Source organism: Neodothiora populina (assembly GCF_041146345.1).
Source record: "Neodothiora populina strain CPC 39397 chromosome Unknown canker_contig_12, whole genome shotgun sequence".
Lineage (NCBI taxonomy): Eukaryota > Fungi > Ascomycota > Dothideomycetes > Dothideales > Dothioraceae > Neodothiora > Neodothiora populina.
Window position 1 is genome coordinate 160,626 of NW_027191404.1, and position 17,758 is coordinate 178,383.

The 17,758-nt window shown below is 54.1% G+C and overlaps 6 protein-coding genes across 6 annotated transcripts; 3 read left to right on the forward strand and 3 right to left on the reverse strand.

Moving 5' to 3' along the window:
* Positions 1–178: 178 nt before the first annotated feature.
* Positions 179–2,125, reverse strand: AAFC00_000792 (uncharacterized protein; the record flags this gene model as incomplete). The annotated part of the gene is made up of 2 exons (XM_069347508.1): positions 179–1,617; positions 1,678–2,125. 2 exons carry the CDS (start codon positions 2,123–2,125, stop codon positions 179–181), a joined length of 1,887 nt encoding a protein of 628 aa, XP_069203356.1.
* A 737-nt stretch (positions 2,126–2,862) lies between these two features.
* Positions 2,863–4,101, forward strand: AAFC00_000793 (uncharacterized protein; the record flags this gene model as incomplete). Its single annotated transcript, XM_069347509.1, has 2 exons — positions 2,863–3,231; positions 3,295–4,101. The coding sequence occupies 2 exons, from the start codon at positions 2,863–2,865 to the stop codon at positions 4,099–4,101; spliced, it is 1,176 nt and encodes a 391-aa protein (XP_069203357.1).
* Positions 4,102–5,180: 1,079 nt separating this feature from the next.
* AAFC00_000794 (uncharacterized protein) lies at positions 5,181–5,989 on the reverse strand (the record flags this gene model as incomplete). Its single annotated transcript, XM_069347510.1, has 3 exons — positions 5,181–5,269; positions 5,335–5,543; positions 5,598–5,989. The coding sequence occupies 3 exons, from the start codon at positions 5,987–5,989 to the stop codon at positions 5,181–5,183; spliced, it is 690 nt and encodes a 229-aa protein (XP_069203358.1).
* Positions 5,990–6,858: 869 nt separating this feature from the next.
* Positions 6,859–7,436, forward strand: AAFC00_000795 (uncharacterized protein; the record flags this gene model as incomplete). The annotated part of the gene is made up of 2 exons (XM_069347511.1): positions 6,859–6,971; positions 7,040–7,436. The coding sequence occupies 2 exons, from the start codon at positions 6,859–6,861 to the stop codon at positions 7,434–7,436; spliced, it is 510 nt and encodes a 169-aa protein (XP_069203359.1).
* Positions 7,437–8,189: 753 nt separating this feature from the next.
* AAFC00_000796 (uncharacterized protein) lies at positions 8,190–12,235 on the reverse strand (the record flags this gene model as incomplete). The annotated part of the gene is made up of 4 exons (XM_069347512.1): positions 8,190–11,178; positions 11,463–11,611; positions 11,958–12,087; positions 12,213–12,235. 4 exons carry the CDS (start codon positions 12,233–12,235, stop codon positions 8,190–8,192), a joined length of 3,291 nt encoding a protein of 1,096 aa, XP_069203360.1.
* A 3,092-nt stretch (positions 12,236–15,327) lies between these two features.
* AAFC00_000797 (uncharacterized protein) lies at positions 15,328–16,743 on the forward strand (the record flags this gene model as incomplete). The annotated part of the gene is made up of 1 exon (XM_069347513.1): positions 15,328–16,743. One exon carries the CDS (start codon positions 15,328–15,330, stop codon positions 16,741–16,743), a length of 1,416 nt encoding a protein of 471 aa, XP_069203361.1.
* Positions 16,744–17,758: the final 1,015 nt, after the last annotated feature.

Here is a 17,758-nt window from a genome sequence, read left to right on the forward strand (position 1 = left end):
ATGCTGCCAGTGTTGATTTCCCTTGGTCGGCGTAGCTAGAACCTCTGTGACGGGCCTCCTCGTGGGCCATACTTTAGTACGTTTCTTGCAATTGTATATACATCTAATACTGTAGTCTTAGTATCTTCCATAATCACATATAGCCTCATCATCTCTTCTCTCATTTAATCAAACCCAATCAAAACAGGACCAAATCGACTCCCAGCCGACCTAAAAACACATCCCACCGCTCGCTCGTATCCGACTGCCAATACTCCTCCATAGCCTCCAGCGCCTGATCCACATTTCCCATGCCCCAGCGTCGCAGACCGATCATGCGAGCTTTGATGATACGTCTGCGCTCGGGATCGATGGTCTCGCAGCCAGCTGAAAACAGCGGCCACAGGATGACGATACTCGCTGGTGAGTCGGGCCGTAAGTCGTCGAGGATATCGATGATTTTGGACGTCGCGTGTTCGGGCTTGGGATGGTCTTTGGGGAGCTCTTGTACGCGGCGGTAGAGGTGCAGCAGAGCGGCGTAGACGAATAGGCGATGCGTGTGTTGTGTGTCTTCTGCGAGGATCGCGGGCGAGGTGCCGGCTAGCGGCGGCGCGGATACTGTTGACAGCAGAGAAATGAGTTGCTGTTCCGTGTGCTGCACGTTGTCTGAGAGCAGCGAGTCGAGGTCGTCGGCTACTTCTGCGTAGTCTGTGCCGAGCGAGGCGGCTAGTGATGTTTTCCTCTGCTGTAGTCTTGCCATACGACTGATGCGCGATAATATTGGCATCAGCTCGAGGGAAAAGCCGACAAAATCGTCTACATATTGTGTCGATCCATCTGTGGAGAAGCCGATGGACCAGTATCTGCCGTCCGGGACGAGCGTTCTCTCCAGACTCGATATTCCAGCAAAGATGTCAATTGCAGCAAACCACTTGATTAGAAACAATGTTGCAGGGTCAGTGACTGTCGCAGACTCTCTGGATTTTCCGATCGACATGGTCAGGAGCTGCTCAGCCCCGCGCAGATGTGTCTTCCAGCCTTGCACATGGCCCGACATGAGCACATCATGAGTGCACAGCGCCAAAACCGTGGATATGGTGGCGAAAGTCGTCGCCTGGTTAGGGTCCATCATGGCTTTTTGGAGGCCTGTCAGGGCTTTGCGAGAGTAGAAAGCCGCCCTTCTCTCAATCTCTGGAGACGAGTCGCCCCGAAGCCGTCCATACTGGTCGACGGAAATGGCGAGAAGGGCTGAAAGTAGGCTCGGATTTGAGGCTGCCACCGACAGAAGCGAGTCCCGAGAAGCCGGAGGTAGAAGCGGGAAAAGGGTGGTAGCTGTATGCACGCTATAGTGATGAAGGTAGAAATAGGCATTAGGGGACTCGCTTGGACATAGGGTCGGGTAAGCGCTTATTGACGGCGGTATTGTCATAGACTTGCTTTTCTGGAGTGAAACGAGAGGTGAATTGACCCAGTCATCTACATCCTCTTGATCCTGAGCCGCGGCAGCTAAAGTGCCGACGGTGTGTGTATCAAGGAGACTATCATCATCAGGAGCATCTGCAAACTGGGACGGAGTGTCGACTTCATTGATGGGCACTCCGGCACTCGTACTGATATTTGTGGTGTTTTCAGGTATTGCTATGACACACCAATGAGATTACGTCTTGACTCACATTTCTTCTGGGTGTTTCTACGTACAAGGATGGCTAGACAACGACGGCGGTGATACTGGCGGCACTGCTACAGGTAATGGAGCTGACGACAACGGCAGTGATGAAGACGGTTCTACAACTTGCTGAACATGCTGTGCCGGGCTCACTACCACACGGGAGGAGGCATCAGACGGCGAGCGGGCGTCCGTTGAGTCATGATGTACAGTCAGATCTGGCACGACCGAAGAGTCAGGACCCTCGGTCCTGGATTTCTTATATGGTCTGCCTTCGCTCCACGACAGCTTCAGACTGTAGTCGCATAGCGTAGGGTGCCGTGACTTTTGGCATCGGACACAGACGGGTTTGGTCTCGTCACACTTGACTCGCTTGCGCTTGCACTCGGAGCATCCTTTCCTAGACTTTGTATTGAATCTGGCCGGAGTTGTGGAAGAAGAGGAAGAAGAAGAAGAAGAAGCAGAAGCGGGAGCGAGCATTATGACCGCATAGAAACTTAAGGACCGAGGGAGTGCGTGTGTGAGTAAGTGTCAAAATACAACTGTTTGTCAATCGTTATGACACCAGCTGTGTCACTCAATCTAACGTGCAGGGCGCCCTGAATCATGTGTCGTGCATGACACGCTCATGCAAGGTACGACCGACGACGCAACATCAGATGGACTCTTTGTTTCTCTGCATTTCATTTAGGGAAAGTGGACGAGAAGGAGGAAGAAACCCACCGCCGGGCACTGTACTTGGTCATAGAGGGAGAAGCGGCCTACTCGAGGTTCACCGCCAAGCACAACCGCGCCCACTTACCTATCCGGAGCTAGCGGGGCTCTCTTATCATCGAGTGATGGCGCAGAATGGCCTATCTTATCGCCGCTTCAAAGCGTCGATTTGGTCATCGGCCTCGACGACTTTACTAAATGCTCGTTTTTGTCTGCTTCAATGCACAGCGAGGTGCGGCAAGCCTATCTCCAGTCATAGTGGTGAGTCCGTCATATGTGTGGGCAGTGAGGTGAGAAAAGTAGGCAGCTATGGTCCCAAGCTACCTGGCATACCCCTCCATTTGGCGGTCCAGGTCATATAGAAAAGTGTGATGACCCCCCACCTCTCATATAGCAAGTCTTTCTTCTTTTGTCCTCTAGCGATTGGAAAGGTACAAGTAAGAAGAACAGTAAGATCCCATTGGTTTTGTGGTAGAACCCGACAGTAACGTACCACACCCACAATGTTCTTCCTAACTCTCTTTTCTCATGTCTTTTGCATTCTTATATTTGTCATAACAAAAAGAGCTATCGGAGTGAATGTGAATGTGGGACCAGACTACAAATGGCCTGTTGAAGACCTCGACAAAGACCTGCCCTTTTCTCAACCTGTCACGTTCGCCCATCTCGAGTGGCAGCGATGTCTTGCAGAGACACACGATGCCCCGCTCGATATTGCTATTCTGGGGTTTCCCTATGACACTTCGACCAGCTATCGGTCTGGAGCAAGGTTTGGGCCCAGAGGTATCAGGTCAGGAAGTTCAAGAGAGAAGAAGGGACGATCGTATAACACTGTTTGGGGCGTTGACCCTTACGAAGAAGGACTGAACATTGTAAGCTTTTTCTTTTGAACGACAACACAGCAAAAGATGAGGAAGAACACTGACATTCAAAAGATCGACTGCGGAGACGTGCCCATCACCCCCTTCGACGCCGCCCACGCCTTCAAGCAAATGGAGCAAGGCTACCGCCAAATCCTGCACCACGCCACCACACCCGCCAACACCTGGACGCACCCGCGCATCCTGTCCCTCGGCGGCGACCACAGCATCGTGCTGCCCATCCTGCGCAGTCTCAAGCCCATCTACGGCCCCATAAGCGTCATCCACCTCGACTCGCACCTCGACACCTGGGACCCCTACGCAGGGTACACAGGGATCGCATCGGAGCAATCGGCCATCACGCACGGCACGTTCTTCTGGCACGCCGCGCGCGAAGGCTGCATCTCCCACGGCACATCCGTGCACGGCGGGTTGCGCACCAAGCTCTTCGGACCAAAGGACTACGAGATCGACCGCGACGTGGTGGGATTCACTATCATCGAAGCGCAGGAAATCGACGATGTGGGCGGCATGGACGCCATCATCAAGCGGGTGAGAGACACTGTGGGCAACACGCCTGCGTATCTGTCCATCGACATCGACGTGTTGGACCCGTCGATCGCGCCCGCAACAGGCACGCCCGAGAGCGGAGGATGGACGACGCGCGAGCTCAAGAGGTTCATCAAAGGGCTCGAAGGCGTGCGGTTGGTGGGCGCCGATGTGGTCGAGGTCAGTCCGCCGTATGACACGGCGGCCGAGACGACGAGTGTGGCGGCGGCGGATCTGCTGGTTGATATTCTGGCGCTTATGAGTAAGGATAAGAACGCTACTGCTGTTGCGGGGGGAAAGATGAGCTCTAGACACCCGTGTCGGAAATGGTAGTCGTTACTCTCGCACTCGAGGGAGATGGCAGAATCGGGCCACTACTGTTGCAGAGGCTACAAGGAGACCAAAACACTACAGAGGAGGAAGAAAAGGAAAAAGACGAACGCTAGGAACGAAACGAGATGAACCCAACGAGAAAGATGTGCAAATCAGATGACCAGTATCTAGAATGTACGAAACAGAATGACATGAACATGGAATAAGAAGAAGGATGACTCAAGTAAAGGAGAAAGAACAGTAGTAGAACCAAGATGCAAGAACCGAGAAACAAAAATACACACCGTAGAAAAGTACCTCATGAAATGGGAAATGTCCACTGTTTGCAAAGCACGCATTAGTGACCCGCCCCACCTACCTGACTGACTGACTTTCTTCTACATCTGTGGAAGGAGACGATGATAGTGCCTGACCCCTCCATACATCCAACCTTATTCGACAATCAGGCGGGAAGATGCAAGTTCATCAGCAGACAATAAAAAGGAGGCCCAGGCACAGCATGTGAAGTGTGTTACGGTACGTTGCGCTCCGATAAGTACCTCAAGTAGCAGAACTAGACCCGAGCCTGTGGAACCCCCACCAGATACATGTTGGAAGACAAAGCAATCGAGCAAAACCCGATGGAAACCACCCCGCTCCGAATCTCGATCAGAAAGCCAAGTGTCTGTGTATATGTATGTGTATGAGCGGGCAATTGCCATGCACTCGTCCCACCATCATTCAATCGAGTTCATACGACGCCAACGCCAACCTCGAAACCAGGGCGAAAGATCAAACAAGAGAAAGGACAGCACAAGAAGGAAGAGAAAAGTCAAACGGCCAGATGTACGTCGACGACAGAGACAGAGCCGAATGTCTGCGGCTGAGACAGAACACAGAGGGGTTGGTATATGTAGTTGTAGTTGTTGCACTAGCATAGCAGTAGCATCTGAAGTAGTAGCAGCGGCCGAGTAAGTCGTGGCGTGGGGATATGGGAAAAAGCGTCAGGGTCGATCAAGAGCAGAACAGAAACAGAAACAGGACAGAAAGAATCATGCATGATAGAAAAGGAGAAAATAAAGGAGAAAAAAGAATCAGGGCTACATGGCCATCTCGGCCTGTAACCTCCGCAGTTCCTCCTCTTCGTCGTCGTCTTCTTCTTGTGCCTGAGCCGGTGCTTTTGCCTTGACTGTGCGGGGGACGGGTCAGCAGGTTGCATCGAAAAGAGGACAAGGAGACGAGAAAAAGACATACCCTCGCCGGTGGCGACACTCGGCAAGCGGTGGACCTGGTCGGACACGGGCACGGTGCCGGTGTTGAGCATCTTGTTGTCGAGCTCCTCCTGTTGGAGATCTGCCAGCTCCGACTCGAGCTCGTCGTCGTCGACGGCGTTGGCGGTGGAGCCTTGGGTGAGGGCTGTGGCGATTTCCTTGCTGATGGCATGTTGTTCCTCGAGGTCCTCCCTGTGGGGATGATTAGTGAGTTGGAACTTCAATGAATGGACAAGAACAAGATACATGGTGGCGTCGACTTTGTCTATCGTGAGACCTCCGTGGATGGTCTTCATGGCCTTGGAGGCATTGCTGAGGGCGTCAAGGGTTTCTTTGTTGATGTTCGCCGTCTCTATGCTGGCGATCTGGCCCTCGAGGTTCATGATCTGAGCGGACGTCTGTTCGAGGGTGGCTTCGAGTTGTTTCTTCTTGCGCAGAGCAGCTCTGGCGGCGGCCTTGTTGGTGTTGACAAACTTCCTGGCCTTCTGGTCTTCCTCGTCCATCTGGTTCTGCAAGTGTCGCTCTCTCTTGTTCAGCATCTCGAGGGTGCTCCGTAGCTGCAAGATGGCATGCTTGGGGGCGTCCTTCTTCTTGGTCTGACCGCCGCCGAACCAGCCGCCCAGCCCCCAGCCAGACATGATGATGATGATGATGATGATGCTGCTGATGTATAGAAATGGGAGTGGAAGGACAGTTTTCGTTCACCGGGATCGCTGCTGGTGCTGGTGCTGCTGGTGCTGGTGCTGGTGCTGCTGCTGCCGGTGCTGGATCGAGTGGTTGCTGGGAGGAGGAGCGGCGATCCGGTGCTGTTTGTTGTTCGAGTTGTTGTTGGATGTCAAAGACAGCGGCGGCGGCGGCGGCGGCGGCGGCGATGTTTTATCAGGTAGCCGTCGGAGAGGGAGAACAGGGGTTGGTGGTGGACAGGTGGGTTGCTTGCTCAAAAGTTGTTGCCTGGGTCGAAGTGGGTTGGTTGTATCTGTGTGTCCGTGCCCCTCTTTCCTCTTCGAATGCGGCGGGCGGCAGGAACAGTTCTGGGAGCTGCAGATCTCGGAGAAAGTGTATCGAAGTGTTACGGTGTTGTTCTTGTTTATCTTCGATCAGAGCTGTGGTTTCTTCCGATCGACGTCTTCTGGAAAGGACCAGATTAACACGGAGCAGAGACAGCAAGATGTGGAGGGCATCAGTAGGTCAGGAAGGTACACGCCCGCTACTGCTGTTTCTGAACCACAGTATGACGATGGATTACTCTAGTCTCTCTAGTCTGTCTGTCTGTCTGTCGGCGATTGCCGGACATGGTTGGCATTACGCTCGCTTACGCTTGCTTTTTCTGTCAGTCGTCCTATAGTGTCCGTGACCCTGACCCTGACCCTGACCCTGGCCTACGCTATATACTACACTAATACCACTTCCCCAGTCCTGTGTAACGAACCAACTGTATTATAGCCACTCCATCTCGACCAAAAACCGAGCCATGACGGAGTCCTAGGCTTGCGCCCGAAAACATGAAATGCCCCCCCTCGACAAGCTCACAAACACCAAATCCCCCCTGCCCAGTACTCTAGTCTTCGTGCACCAACTGCACTCGCGACCCCGCGGCGACAAAGTCCGCTTTCTAGCATGGTAAACCCCCACTATCAAAAACCATACTATAGTATTCAAAGAGAAAGAAATGCTGACATCACAGACAGCGTCTCAGACTATGATCCCCAGACTGCGACTCTGCATTTATTCCACAGCTACAACAGCAGCAGAGACAACGCCAAGAAGACGTCTTCTCCGCGACAGAAAGTGCATGTCAGCCTCGCTGCCATCGTCGATACGATAGCCCGCCCTACGGACCTCGACGTCGGATCATGGGTTAATGTCATGGGTTACGTCTCTGAGCCTGCTGTTTCTTCTTCTTCTTCTTCTTCTTCTTCTTCTTCTTCTTCTTCTTCTTCTAATCATCGTCACCGTTCTTCCTCTTCGGGCAGAAGAGAGAAATCTATCCCCACGGTGCAAGCTATCCTGCTCTGGAACGCGGGCAGTGTCAACCTCAGTGCGTACGAGAGTGCGTTGAGTGAGAGGCAGATGACGGGGACGTGATATCATTACCAAGCGAAGAGAGAGAGAGAGAGAGAGAGAGGGAGAGAGAGAGAGACAGAGACAGAGAGAGAGACAGAGAGAGAGACAGAGAGAGAGACAGAGAGAGAGACAGAGAGAGAGAGGCCAAGTGTGGATTTTTATGGTTCTTGTAATTTTCAAAGTGAAACTCGCGAGGTATATTTATATATAAGAGAGTATAGTACAGAGAGCTCAACAGCATTAGGATTGGTAAGATCAAGAGAGGAAAGAGATTAGGTGAGAGAGACTCATCCCGACATGTTACTAAGGTAGGTATATGAAGATGGGGGGAATAAGCTTTTTCCGCGCGGGAAACAAAAAAGAGTGAGCAAGCAAAAAAATTGAGTATATAAGAGATCAAAACAAAAACAAAAAGAGAAAAAAAGCCAAGGAAAACATTCGTGTTTGTGTGTAGGAAAGTCATGCGAATGGGATATGAGCACAACCTCCTCTCGAAAGCAGAACAGAAAGAAACATCAATTTCCCAATCCGTTTCGCACATTCCTTTCCCCATGTCTGCCCCTCTCCTCCCGTCACCACTCTGATCCAACACTCTTGATCTCATGTTCACGAGGCGTTAAACCCTCATGCCTGATAACAGAAACGAATTCGTTCTTCGGAGAGGTGACAGAAACAAGGAAAAGATGTCGACTTGCACGCGCCTGGAATGCTCTTTTGTGGTTTTCGTATCATCAGAGAAGATGCGACAGAAATAAAAGGCAATCACGCATTTCTTCAACCCTTGAGCTTGTCCTTGAGCTTGCTGAGGAATCCCTTCTTCTTGGGCTTACCATCGGCAGTCGAAGACGGTGCAGGGCTCTGAGGAGCGCTTGATGTTCCAGCCTTTTGACTCTCGGGAGTGTTCTTGAAGAAAGAATTGCGCTTGGTGCTCTTTTCACGTTGCGGTGTACCGGTAGGGGTCTGAGGGCTGGAAGCGGCGGCAACGGCCGCGGCAGTGGCGGCAGACGAAGCAGATGCAGGGGCGTCACCGTCCTTGCGAGCACCTGACATGGGTGAAACGTCACGAGAGTCACCAGGAGTCATGTTGGCAGGAGCGGCCAGGTTATCGGGCCTTGTCTTGGGGTCGAAGGGTGATCTCTCCTTCTTCACAACTCCTCCATCGATGGGCTCGGCAGCAGCAGCGGCGACGGGCTCGCTGGGCTTGGCTATGCTGCTCTCTGACTTCACAGGAGCGGAGGAAGTAGCAACCGGGACCTCCTTGGCCTCGGATACAGGAGCAGCAGTGGTGCTTGAGGCAGCCACAGGCTCCTTCTCCTTGCCAGAAGAAGATGCGGCAGCAACACCAGCACCTGCGAGAGCACCGCCTAGCACGGTACCGCCAAGGGCGCGCTCTGCGATTTCTCTTGCGCTTGCGTGCTTCTGGTTGGCAGACTCGGTAAGGTTGCCAGTTCCAGATGCATCAGTGCCGGAAGTGGGGAAAGAGGTGGGGTCGGCATCGACCTTCTCGGCATGTGCTAGCTCACCAGTCTTGGTAAAGAGACTCTGAGCCTGGCTGTTGGCACCAGCGTTGAGGCCGTCAGGCGAAGAGAGCGAAGACTCGCCAGTGGTCGCACCGGGAGCAGTGGTGGTGAGAGCTGCAGCGCCGGCCGTGGGAGCGGGCTCGCCAGCCTCGTTGTGAGGCTTGACCTCACTGAGAAGCTCCTTCTCCATGGCGCTCTTCTCGGCGACTGCCTCTGGGTTGGCAGAAGCTTCGGGAGAGACGTGAGCGGCTTGCTGTGACTCCTTGACCTCCTCGGGCACGGCTGCGCCGCCGAAAGACCCGGCGGATGGCTGGACCTCGGACAGGAGCTCTCTCTCCATCTGACTCTTCTCAGCGACGGCCTCGGGGTTAGCAGAAGCCTCAGGGGAGACGTGAGCGGCTCTCTGCGACTCGGTGACCTCCTCAGGGACGCCGGCCACACCAGCAGCTCCAGTGGCGGTCGAGGGCTTGACTTCACTCAGAAGCTCCTTCTCCATCTGGCTCTTCTCGGCGACGGCCTCGGGGTTTGCAGATGCTTCGGGAGAGACGTGAGCGGCCTTTTGCGACTCTACAACCTCTTCGGGGACTCCTGAGCCAGAAGTGGGGGCAGTGGTACCCTTGTTGTTGTTGATGCTGTCGAGGGTGGATGCAACGGTGGGAGGAAGGATGGTGTCCTTGGGGATACCAGTGGCCTCGGACGTCTTGTCGCGGGCGGCGTAGATGCCACCAGCAATAGCAGCCCCAGCGGCAGCAGTGCCGGCGGCGACACCAGCGGCGGCCTTGCCGGTGATGCCAGTCTCGCTCTTGCCAAGCAGACCAGACTCGGACGTGGCCGGCTCCTCGGGAACCTTGGCCTTGAGCTCTGCCTCCATGTCGGCCTTCTCGGACACGACGACGGGCTCGGCTGAAGCTTCGGGATCGACGTGTGCGGAATGCTGGCTCTCGACCACGGCGGCTGGGACGGAGCCGGAAGAGGTCTCGGGAACAGATTTCTCGCTGGTAGCACCAGCACCGGTGTATTGCGAGGTATATTCAGCAGCTTGATCAAGAGCGGGCTGCGCCTTGTCTTTGGCAGCGTAAGCGGCGGCGGCGAGTGCACCTCCAGCGGCCATGGCACCACCAGCGATGGCGCCAGTGACGCCTCTTTCGCTGCTGCCGAAGACGCCAGAAGAAGAAGTCGCAGGCTCCTCGGGAACCTTTTGCTTGAGCTCCTCCTCCATGGCCGACTTCTCGTCGACAGCGGTGGACGAAGCGGCAGCCTCGGGGTCAGCGTGAGCACGTTGCTGGCTCTCGGTGACAGCGGCAGGCACACCCATGGCGTTGCCGTGACCGACACCGTCGACGCCAGCAGCTTCGGGGATCGTGGCCTTGAGCTCATCCTCGACTGCGCTCTTCTGATTCACGGGCTCGGTGTATGCTGCAGCTTCGGGGCTCTCGTGGGCCGCCTTTTCGCTTTCAGTCACCACCTCGGGAACGCCTCTTTCTCTGATGGGTACCTGGCCAGCGAGCTGAGCAGTGGTGCTCTGAGGAGCCACCGATGAGATGCTTGCGTCACCGACACCGCCGGCGCCGAGGGCTGCAGCGCCCATGGGAAGGCTGGACTCGGGGATCATAGGACCAGGGCCGCTGCCGAGGGCGGGAAGGTCGAACATACCGGCACCGTTGGCCTCGCGCTCAGTCTGCGGGCTGATGGGAGGAAGCTGAGGAGCACCAGAGTCGCTCTTCATGTCGCCGACGGTGGAGTGGACGGTGTTGCTGGTGAAGGTGCTTGGGTGGGGAACGGGCTCGCCGGGAGCGAGCTTGATCGGGTTGCCGATGCCAGAGGTGGCGGGCAGAGGGTTGACGCCAAAGGCCTTCTCTTCCTCATCGGCAGGGATGGGAGCTCCGCCGAGAGCCTTTTGGGCATCCTCTGCGGGGTTGGTCATCACTGTGCCCTCGGTGTCGTGGGCGACGTCCATGACACTTTGTCTCTTTCCTGACGTGGGGCCGGTAGACGAGGCGAAGGTGTCGATGTCGTTCTTGGTGTATGAACTGGTTTCAGGCACGGGCTCACCGGCGGCGAGCTTGACGGGGTTGCTTGAACCCTCACCGCCAGGCACGGGTGCGTCGTGGGTGGCAGGAATGGGGTTGACGGAGAATTGTTGGAGTTCGTTGGCAGGAGTCTCGGGGAAGGCGCCGGGAGGCTCGAGGTGTGATTCGCGCGAGTTTCTCTCGAGAGGCGCTTCGCCGGCCATTGCAGCAGTGCTGTTGAAGGACACGTGAGTATTTTTGCTGGGTGTTTCGCGAGGTTGGGGGCTATCGGGCAATCATTTGCGCGTAGTTGGAAAGAGAAGAAGAAGAGAGACAGAGAAGGCGGCAGTCGTGCTTGAAGCTTGTTCGCGTCAAGACAGGAAGCAGCCACCAAGACAGGAAAGAGCGCGTCAGACCAGAGCTCAAAACCGAGTCAATAGAGACATTCGGCCCAGTGGAGAAGCAGAGCAATAACAGAGCAAAAAGCAAAAAAAAAGAAAAGCACAAAGAACACGTACCTTGAGGCGGGAGCGGCTGAAGAGAAGAAAGCGTTCGAGGTGGGAGAAGTCTTGATGTCGTCTGCAGTCAAGACGTTGTTGTAGATGCCTTGGTCGTCTTGTTCTTGATGTGCGGTGGTGTCGGTTGTCCAGTTTCCATCGACAACAAACTAAAGGAAACAATAATACCACGTCATTAGCCTTTTTTCTCTCGCTCGCTGTTCGTTCCACTTTGCGTATTTCCTGATGTCCCCGATGCTTGTGCTTTTTGTGCCTTGATTCGCGCGCAGCGCATTTGCCAACACAATCCCACCATCCGCACGGCCTTTTCCCTGCGCTTTTCACCTAACGTAACCCCAATAACTAATGACCCTTGATCATCCCCCGTTTGTAAATTACTCGACTGCCTGATCCTCGGAAGGAAGAGGCATGACGTGACGAATGCCATGACCTTTCTTGTGAAGAAAGTGTACTATCTGTTGTGAAGACGGAAAAAGAGAGGTCGCGCGGGCTTACCTTGTACAATGTCTTCTCGGCAGGCAGGTCGACCGTCTTCTGAAAGACGTCTCCATGCTTGTCGAGCTTGACACTTTTCTGCCAATTATCGAAAGTGCCGGTCACGAAGACCTCGTTGGCGTAATGAGGCCTGGAGATTGGGAACTACGTTAGCTTCTTGGGTTGCTATAACGTGCGCGCGCGCGCGAGCGCACATTGCGCTGCTGCTGCGAAGCTGCCATCGCATCGCACGCAAACCTGTGACGTCGGACGGACCATTTGAACGTATGACTTCCCATCGCGGCGCGCACCAGTCGGTCGGTATTCAAAGGAGTAGGTAGCAAGCTGTCGCGAGGGCGGTTTTATGTTCTGTAATTACGGTATGCGCGAGCGCAATACTATTGGGTATCAAAAACAGGAAGGAAAAAACACAATGATGGTTGTATTCAAGGCTGCCAAACTACAGAAGGGCAAATGTCAGAGAGTAAGATGCCGCTCGCGCTTACGAGGTTGGGTTTGGTGGGAGAAGAGGAGAGCCACCGAGCACCGAGATGCAGCCACACGTGTCTGTGCGCCAGCTAGATGCGACTGCGGGAGAGGGGTGGCCGGACAGGGAGAGAGAGAGACGGCAAGATAGAGAAAAAACGTGTGGCTGGAATTTACAGAGTGCGGGACGAGGAGGAGGATGCGAAGCTTGTCCAATGGTTGTACAAGTACGGAGCCTATTGTACGCTACCATACCACCAGTAGCAGAAGTCGCAGGTGACTTGTATTCGTTGCGATTACAGACATCACCCTGATCACAAGCATCATATCTTTGAGCAAATTTGGCCTTTTTCACTCTCTGACAGCGGTGCAGCTTGAAGGTGCTTACACGTGGACTTACTGTATTCGCAGCCAAGGGTCACAGTACCTGTAGGTACTTATCTTATGCACTTAAGCGGGTTCTGGGTGCTCTCCCCCGCAAGAAGTTCAGCGCAATACAGCTGTGGCTTCTCGAGACATCTGTGCAGTTATTATACGGACTGGCCATTGACACTCTCCTCACCTTTCTGATACTTAATTCAGTGTCGCCAGAGAGTACTTAAGCATAGGAGCCGATCATAAGATTGTGTAGAGGATCGCTGCTCTTGGTATTCACCTAGAGCATCTAGCTTGTCTGATTCCTGGCTCGGGTTAGCGTTGTTACGTCATTACGAGAGCTACCGACATCATCGGGAGCTTTGTCCCTCACGATCTGATTTCCATGATCAGTATGAGGTGATGGAACACGTGCACGAGGAGGGGCGGCCTGCCGTACATACAACGACCCTTTTGTGGTTTCTGCCGACGATGCTATTGCACTTCTCTAGGAAGGACCAACGCGATACGAAGGCGCAATCACTATTGTTCTCATTGTTCTAGTCCTTGAGCCGCATAGGGGCGGCGTAGCTCGCGCTCTGCGCGGCAGTCAAATGGAGATGGGCTGAGTTCCCTTGATACTAGTACTAAGCTATAATTCCACGATCAAGAGAGCCGCAAAGCTGCTTGGTAGAGGTGATGACGTTTGTGAAGCTCAGATTTTGTGATGAACATGTCGAATGGGATTATGAAATGCTATAATCGCATACCACATCTGATGGTGCCGAACTCGTCGCCCGTTATAATCAATAGTCGAAGACGTTGATGAGAGAGACGCAACACAAGACACCGAAAGAGGCAATATTCTCGAAGAAGCCTGGAACAAGAGGGAAAAGCTACACCGGACCGAAGTGCAGTGTTACTAGCGAATCAAGAAGACGGCCATGTACATGCCGCATTGTATTTAGTGGCAGTTGATGCAGATGGATCATTACGAAAGAGCAGCAGTAGCAGCAGTAGAAGAAAAAAGGTTCTGGAACCGGGGGTTACTCGCATTAGGGAGCTGTTGGTGTTCGATTGCTCAGACTATTGGCAGCTGTTGCCTGGTCGGCCTGGCGCCTGGAACGAGTCATAATCGAGCAGTGTTAGATGCTTCCATATTCGACCTTTACAACCCAAGTACCTATACTGTACGTTCAAATCTTGTGACCTGGCCACAAGTCTATCGCAGTGATATACGTTACTGAATATCACGCCAGAGCGTCGATTGCTCATCTTCAGAAACCACAAGAGCCATCAGCATCCCCAGGCTTGTTCTACCACGGAAGTACCTACTGTAGATCGACAGCGCGGACGCGACAGTGGGGCGTGTCTAGTGTGGCTGATTAGGGTAAAGAGGAGGGAACAGCATCAACGTCAACATCGGTACAAGGATACTTTTGTAATGGAACAGGTGCAGTGAACTCTTTCCCCCCTTCTCCACAGCCAAGCTAGAGCCTTTTCGGTGTCTTTGGATTGGATGAGTGGATTATCGAGCGGATTGGTTTGATTTGAATCATAGGTTCAGCACGGAGAGGGCTGACGGTTTGTTGGGTTTGACTGACGAGTGATACTGTGTGTGCTGCTAAGGTAAATAAGCTATTGCTGTTACTGTTACCACTGCAGGCAGCTACTACCACCATTACTGCTGCTGCTGCCTTACTTGCTGCCATTCATCGTCGCCGCTGCCAACATTGCAGTAACTTGTATCGCCAACAACTCGTAAAGCATCGTGCAGTGGCAAATTGAAGTGTATTACGACAATTCTAGAAGATTGAGCACGACTCTGAGCTTGTACCTACTGCTAGACACAGCTGTCACTACTTGGTCCGTTCCATCTCTTGTCGTCCCTTTTTCTTTAGCTCTCACTACTCGAGACACCACGACTCGACCTCGCCCATTCTCTGTCTCCCTTTCCCTCTTCTTTGATCCATCAAACCCCATCGCTCGAAGCTCTTACTTTGAAGCAAAAAAGTAGCAGTTGTACTCTTTCCTGTACACGAGCTGCCGCCCCTCACTCGTCGTCTTCCACCCCACTTGACTCTCGATTGCGCTTGTACCCGCACCCGCGTCCCCGTCCGCCTCATACTTCCCTGCCTCTCTGCTCCCTGCTCCCTGCTCCCTGCTCCCTGCTCCCTGCTCCCTGCTCCTTGCTCCCTGCTCCCTGCTTCCAGCTTGCTGCAACCGGCACTGCATCAGCCCAGCATCATATCGTTCTACTCCACCCGTACAATCCAGCATCTGCGGCACAGCACATCACACTACCATCTGAATCCAAGGCAACTGTACTCACGACGTCAGGGATACAGCTGTACATTGCACTGTACTGTACCACCAGAACAAGCTCCACTCCACTGCACTCCACTGGGTAACAGTTACCTTAGTTACTCTCGCAACCAGTGCAACGTAGCAGCGTGTTTTGAGCCGAGGCCGAAGCTGAAGCTGCCCTCTCTCTCTCTCTCTCCCTCTCCCTCTTTCTCTCTAGCTCTTGACTTGACGGAATATCCTCACCATGGCCAACTTCTCCTCGTCGCTTCCGGCCGCATACACGCACGAGATCGCCGCCCTGGAACGCGAAGTGCTCAAACATCAGCCAAACGACGTGCTTCAGTTCTGCGCCAATCATTTCCAGCGTCGCCTCGAGTCGCAGCGAGCCGAGGTGCTTCTCGCACAACAACATTCCACATCAAACAGCAAGGGCCCGGCAATGGCCGAGAGCAACTTCCCGGGCACCAACCCATTCCAACAGTCCACCCCCGGCCCCATGCAGCGTCTTGAAGAGGAGGAAGAGACGGATACCTTTGCCTCACCCACCGCCTCCAACTTCCCCTCTGGCGCCATGAACCGTGACGCCTCTCCATTTGCTTCCGCCTCCAATTCCGCCTTTGGAAACTTCAACTTCTCTTCCGCCTCGTCTTCTGCCAGTAGAGCTGGCGCAGGCCCTGCCTCTTCTGCCTCGACCGGCACCATGGACGCTCCACAGACGTTCCCAAACAACTACAACATGAACCGTCGTACTTCGGTCTCGGCCGAGTCGATGAACCCCTCAGGTGCCGACGAGGGCAACTGGAAGCCCCCGACCTTCCCCAAGACGGCCGAACAAGAGACTCGTCTCCGCACCGCCATCTCCCGCAACTTTCTCTTTGCCCACCTCGACGACGACCAGACCGCACAGGTGCTTGGCGCCATGCAAGAGCGTAAAATCCCTGCCAGGGACGTCAAGGTCATCAGCCAGGGCGACCAGGGCGATTACTTCTACGTTGTCGAGAGCGGTTCCTTCGACATCTTCGTCTCGCCCACGGGCAAGATCGAGCCCGGTTCCGACGGCATGGGCAAGCAGGTCAGCACCACGGGCCCTGGCACCTCATTTGGTGAGCTCGCTCTCATGTACAACGCCCCGCGTGCCGCCACTGTCATCAGCACTGGTCCCAGCATCGTGTGGCAGCTCGACCGCGTCACTTTCCGTCGCATCCTAATGGATTCTGCTTTCGAACGTCGTCGCATGTACGAGTCCTTCCTGGACAGCGTGCCGCTACTCAATACCCTCACTCCTTACGAGCGTTCAAAGATTGCCGATGCTCTCGAGACCACTAAGCACCCCGCCGGAGAGCCCATCATCCGCGAGGGTGACGTCGGTGACCGATTCTACATCCTCGAGTCTGGAACCGCCAAAGCCTACAAGCACGGTCACTCTCAGCCTCTGAAGTCGTATCAAAAGGGCGATTATTTCGGTGAATTGGCGCTTCTCGACGACAAGCCCCGCGCTGCATCCGTCGTCGCCGACACCGAAGTCAAGCTTGCCACTCTCGGCAAGAACGGTTTCCAGAGACTTCTTGGACCCGTCGAGAGCATCATGCGCAGAGACGACCCGAGCAAGGGGGTCGATGCCGCAAGAGCCGAGACGGCCGCCTTTTCCCCGACCGCTTAGAAGTCTGAGGGGAACACGAAGGAGGAACAAGAGAAGGAGGGAGACCTCGCTCGAGCGAAGCAGTCAATACAGCAGATACAAAGCAGGATCGCTGACCCAGACCATCCATGTGTTTTTGTCGGTTCTGCAAGGAAGGAGAAGGATTATAGCAAACGAATCGTCGTTCCTGGTGCCTTTGGACTCGACAACGGACCAGACACGGACGACGACGACTACCACGATGATGATGAAGGCGGAAGGGGCGTAATTCCCACCACCACCACTACTCCTCCAGACATTTACAGACGTACAAGGATTGGCACATTCAAGAGCAAGGCAATAATATCATCTCTCGGGGCCGAAATCGCCAGCGCCTTCAGCAACAGCAGCAGCAACAACAGCACCAGAGATTATTGAAGATCTTCATGAATGAAAAAAAAGGAAAGGGGTGGGTGGGGGTCTTTTTTTTCACTTCCGTGAGCAAGATGGGCGGGACAGGGAGAGCAAGGAGGGAAATGGGAGGAAAGGAAGGGAGGGGAGACCATCATCATGAATGTGAAGCTCAGGACGGGGGGAAAAGGAGACTCACTAAGGCCTTTTTTTTTTTTACTTTTCTTATTTTCCTCGCCCAGATACATACACATCCGCTTTTTTCCTTGCACACTTTGTGTCCTCTGCCTCGTATGTGAATCCTGGGGGCAGAGGAATAGAGATTTAAAAACCTCGGTAGCCTCTAGGAGGGATGAAGAGCGAAAGAGCTCTTCGACCAGCAAGTCTGCTTCTCGAGATTTGGTTGTGTTACAGTACAGATCAGAGTCCATGGGTCCGACCAAGGAGAACATCCGTCCTTGCCCTACTACCTTGCCTCTCTACCTTGCCAGAGACGGGGGCTTACTGCTGGTTGTGGAGGTGCTGCTCACTCTGGAAATCAAACACATTGGACCTATGCACCGGGATGGAAATGGAATGACCCGAGAAGAGGCGGAAGGACTCTATAGTTCTTGCAACAGGAACAAGAAAAAAAAAGAAAAGAAAA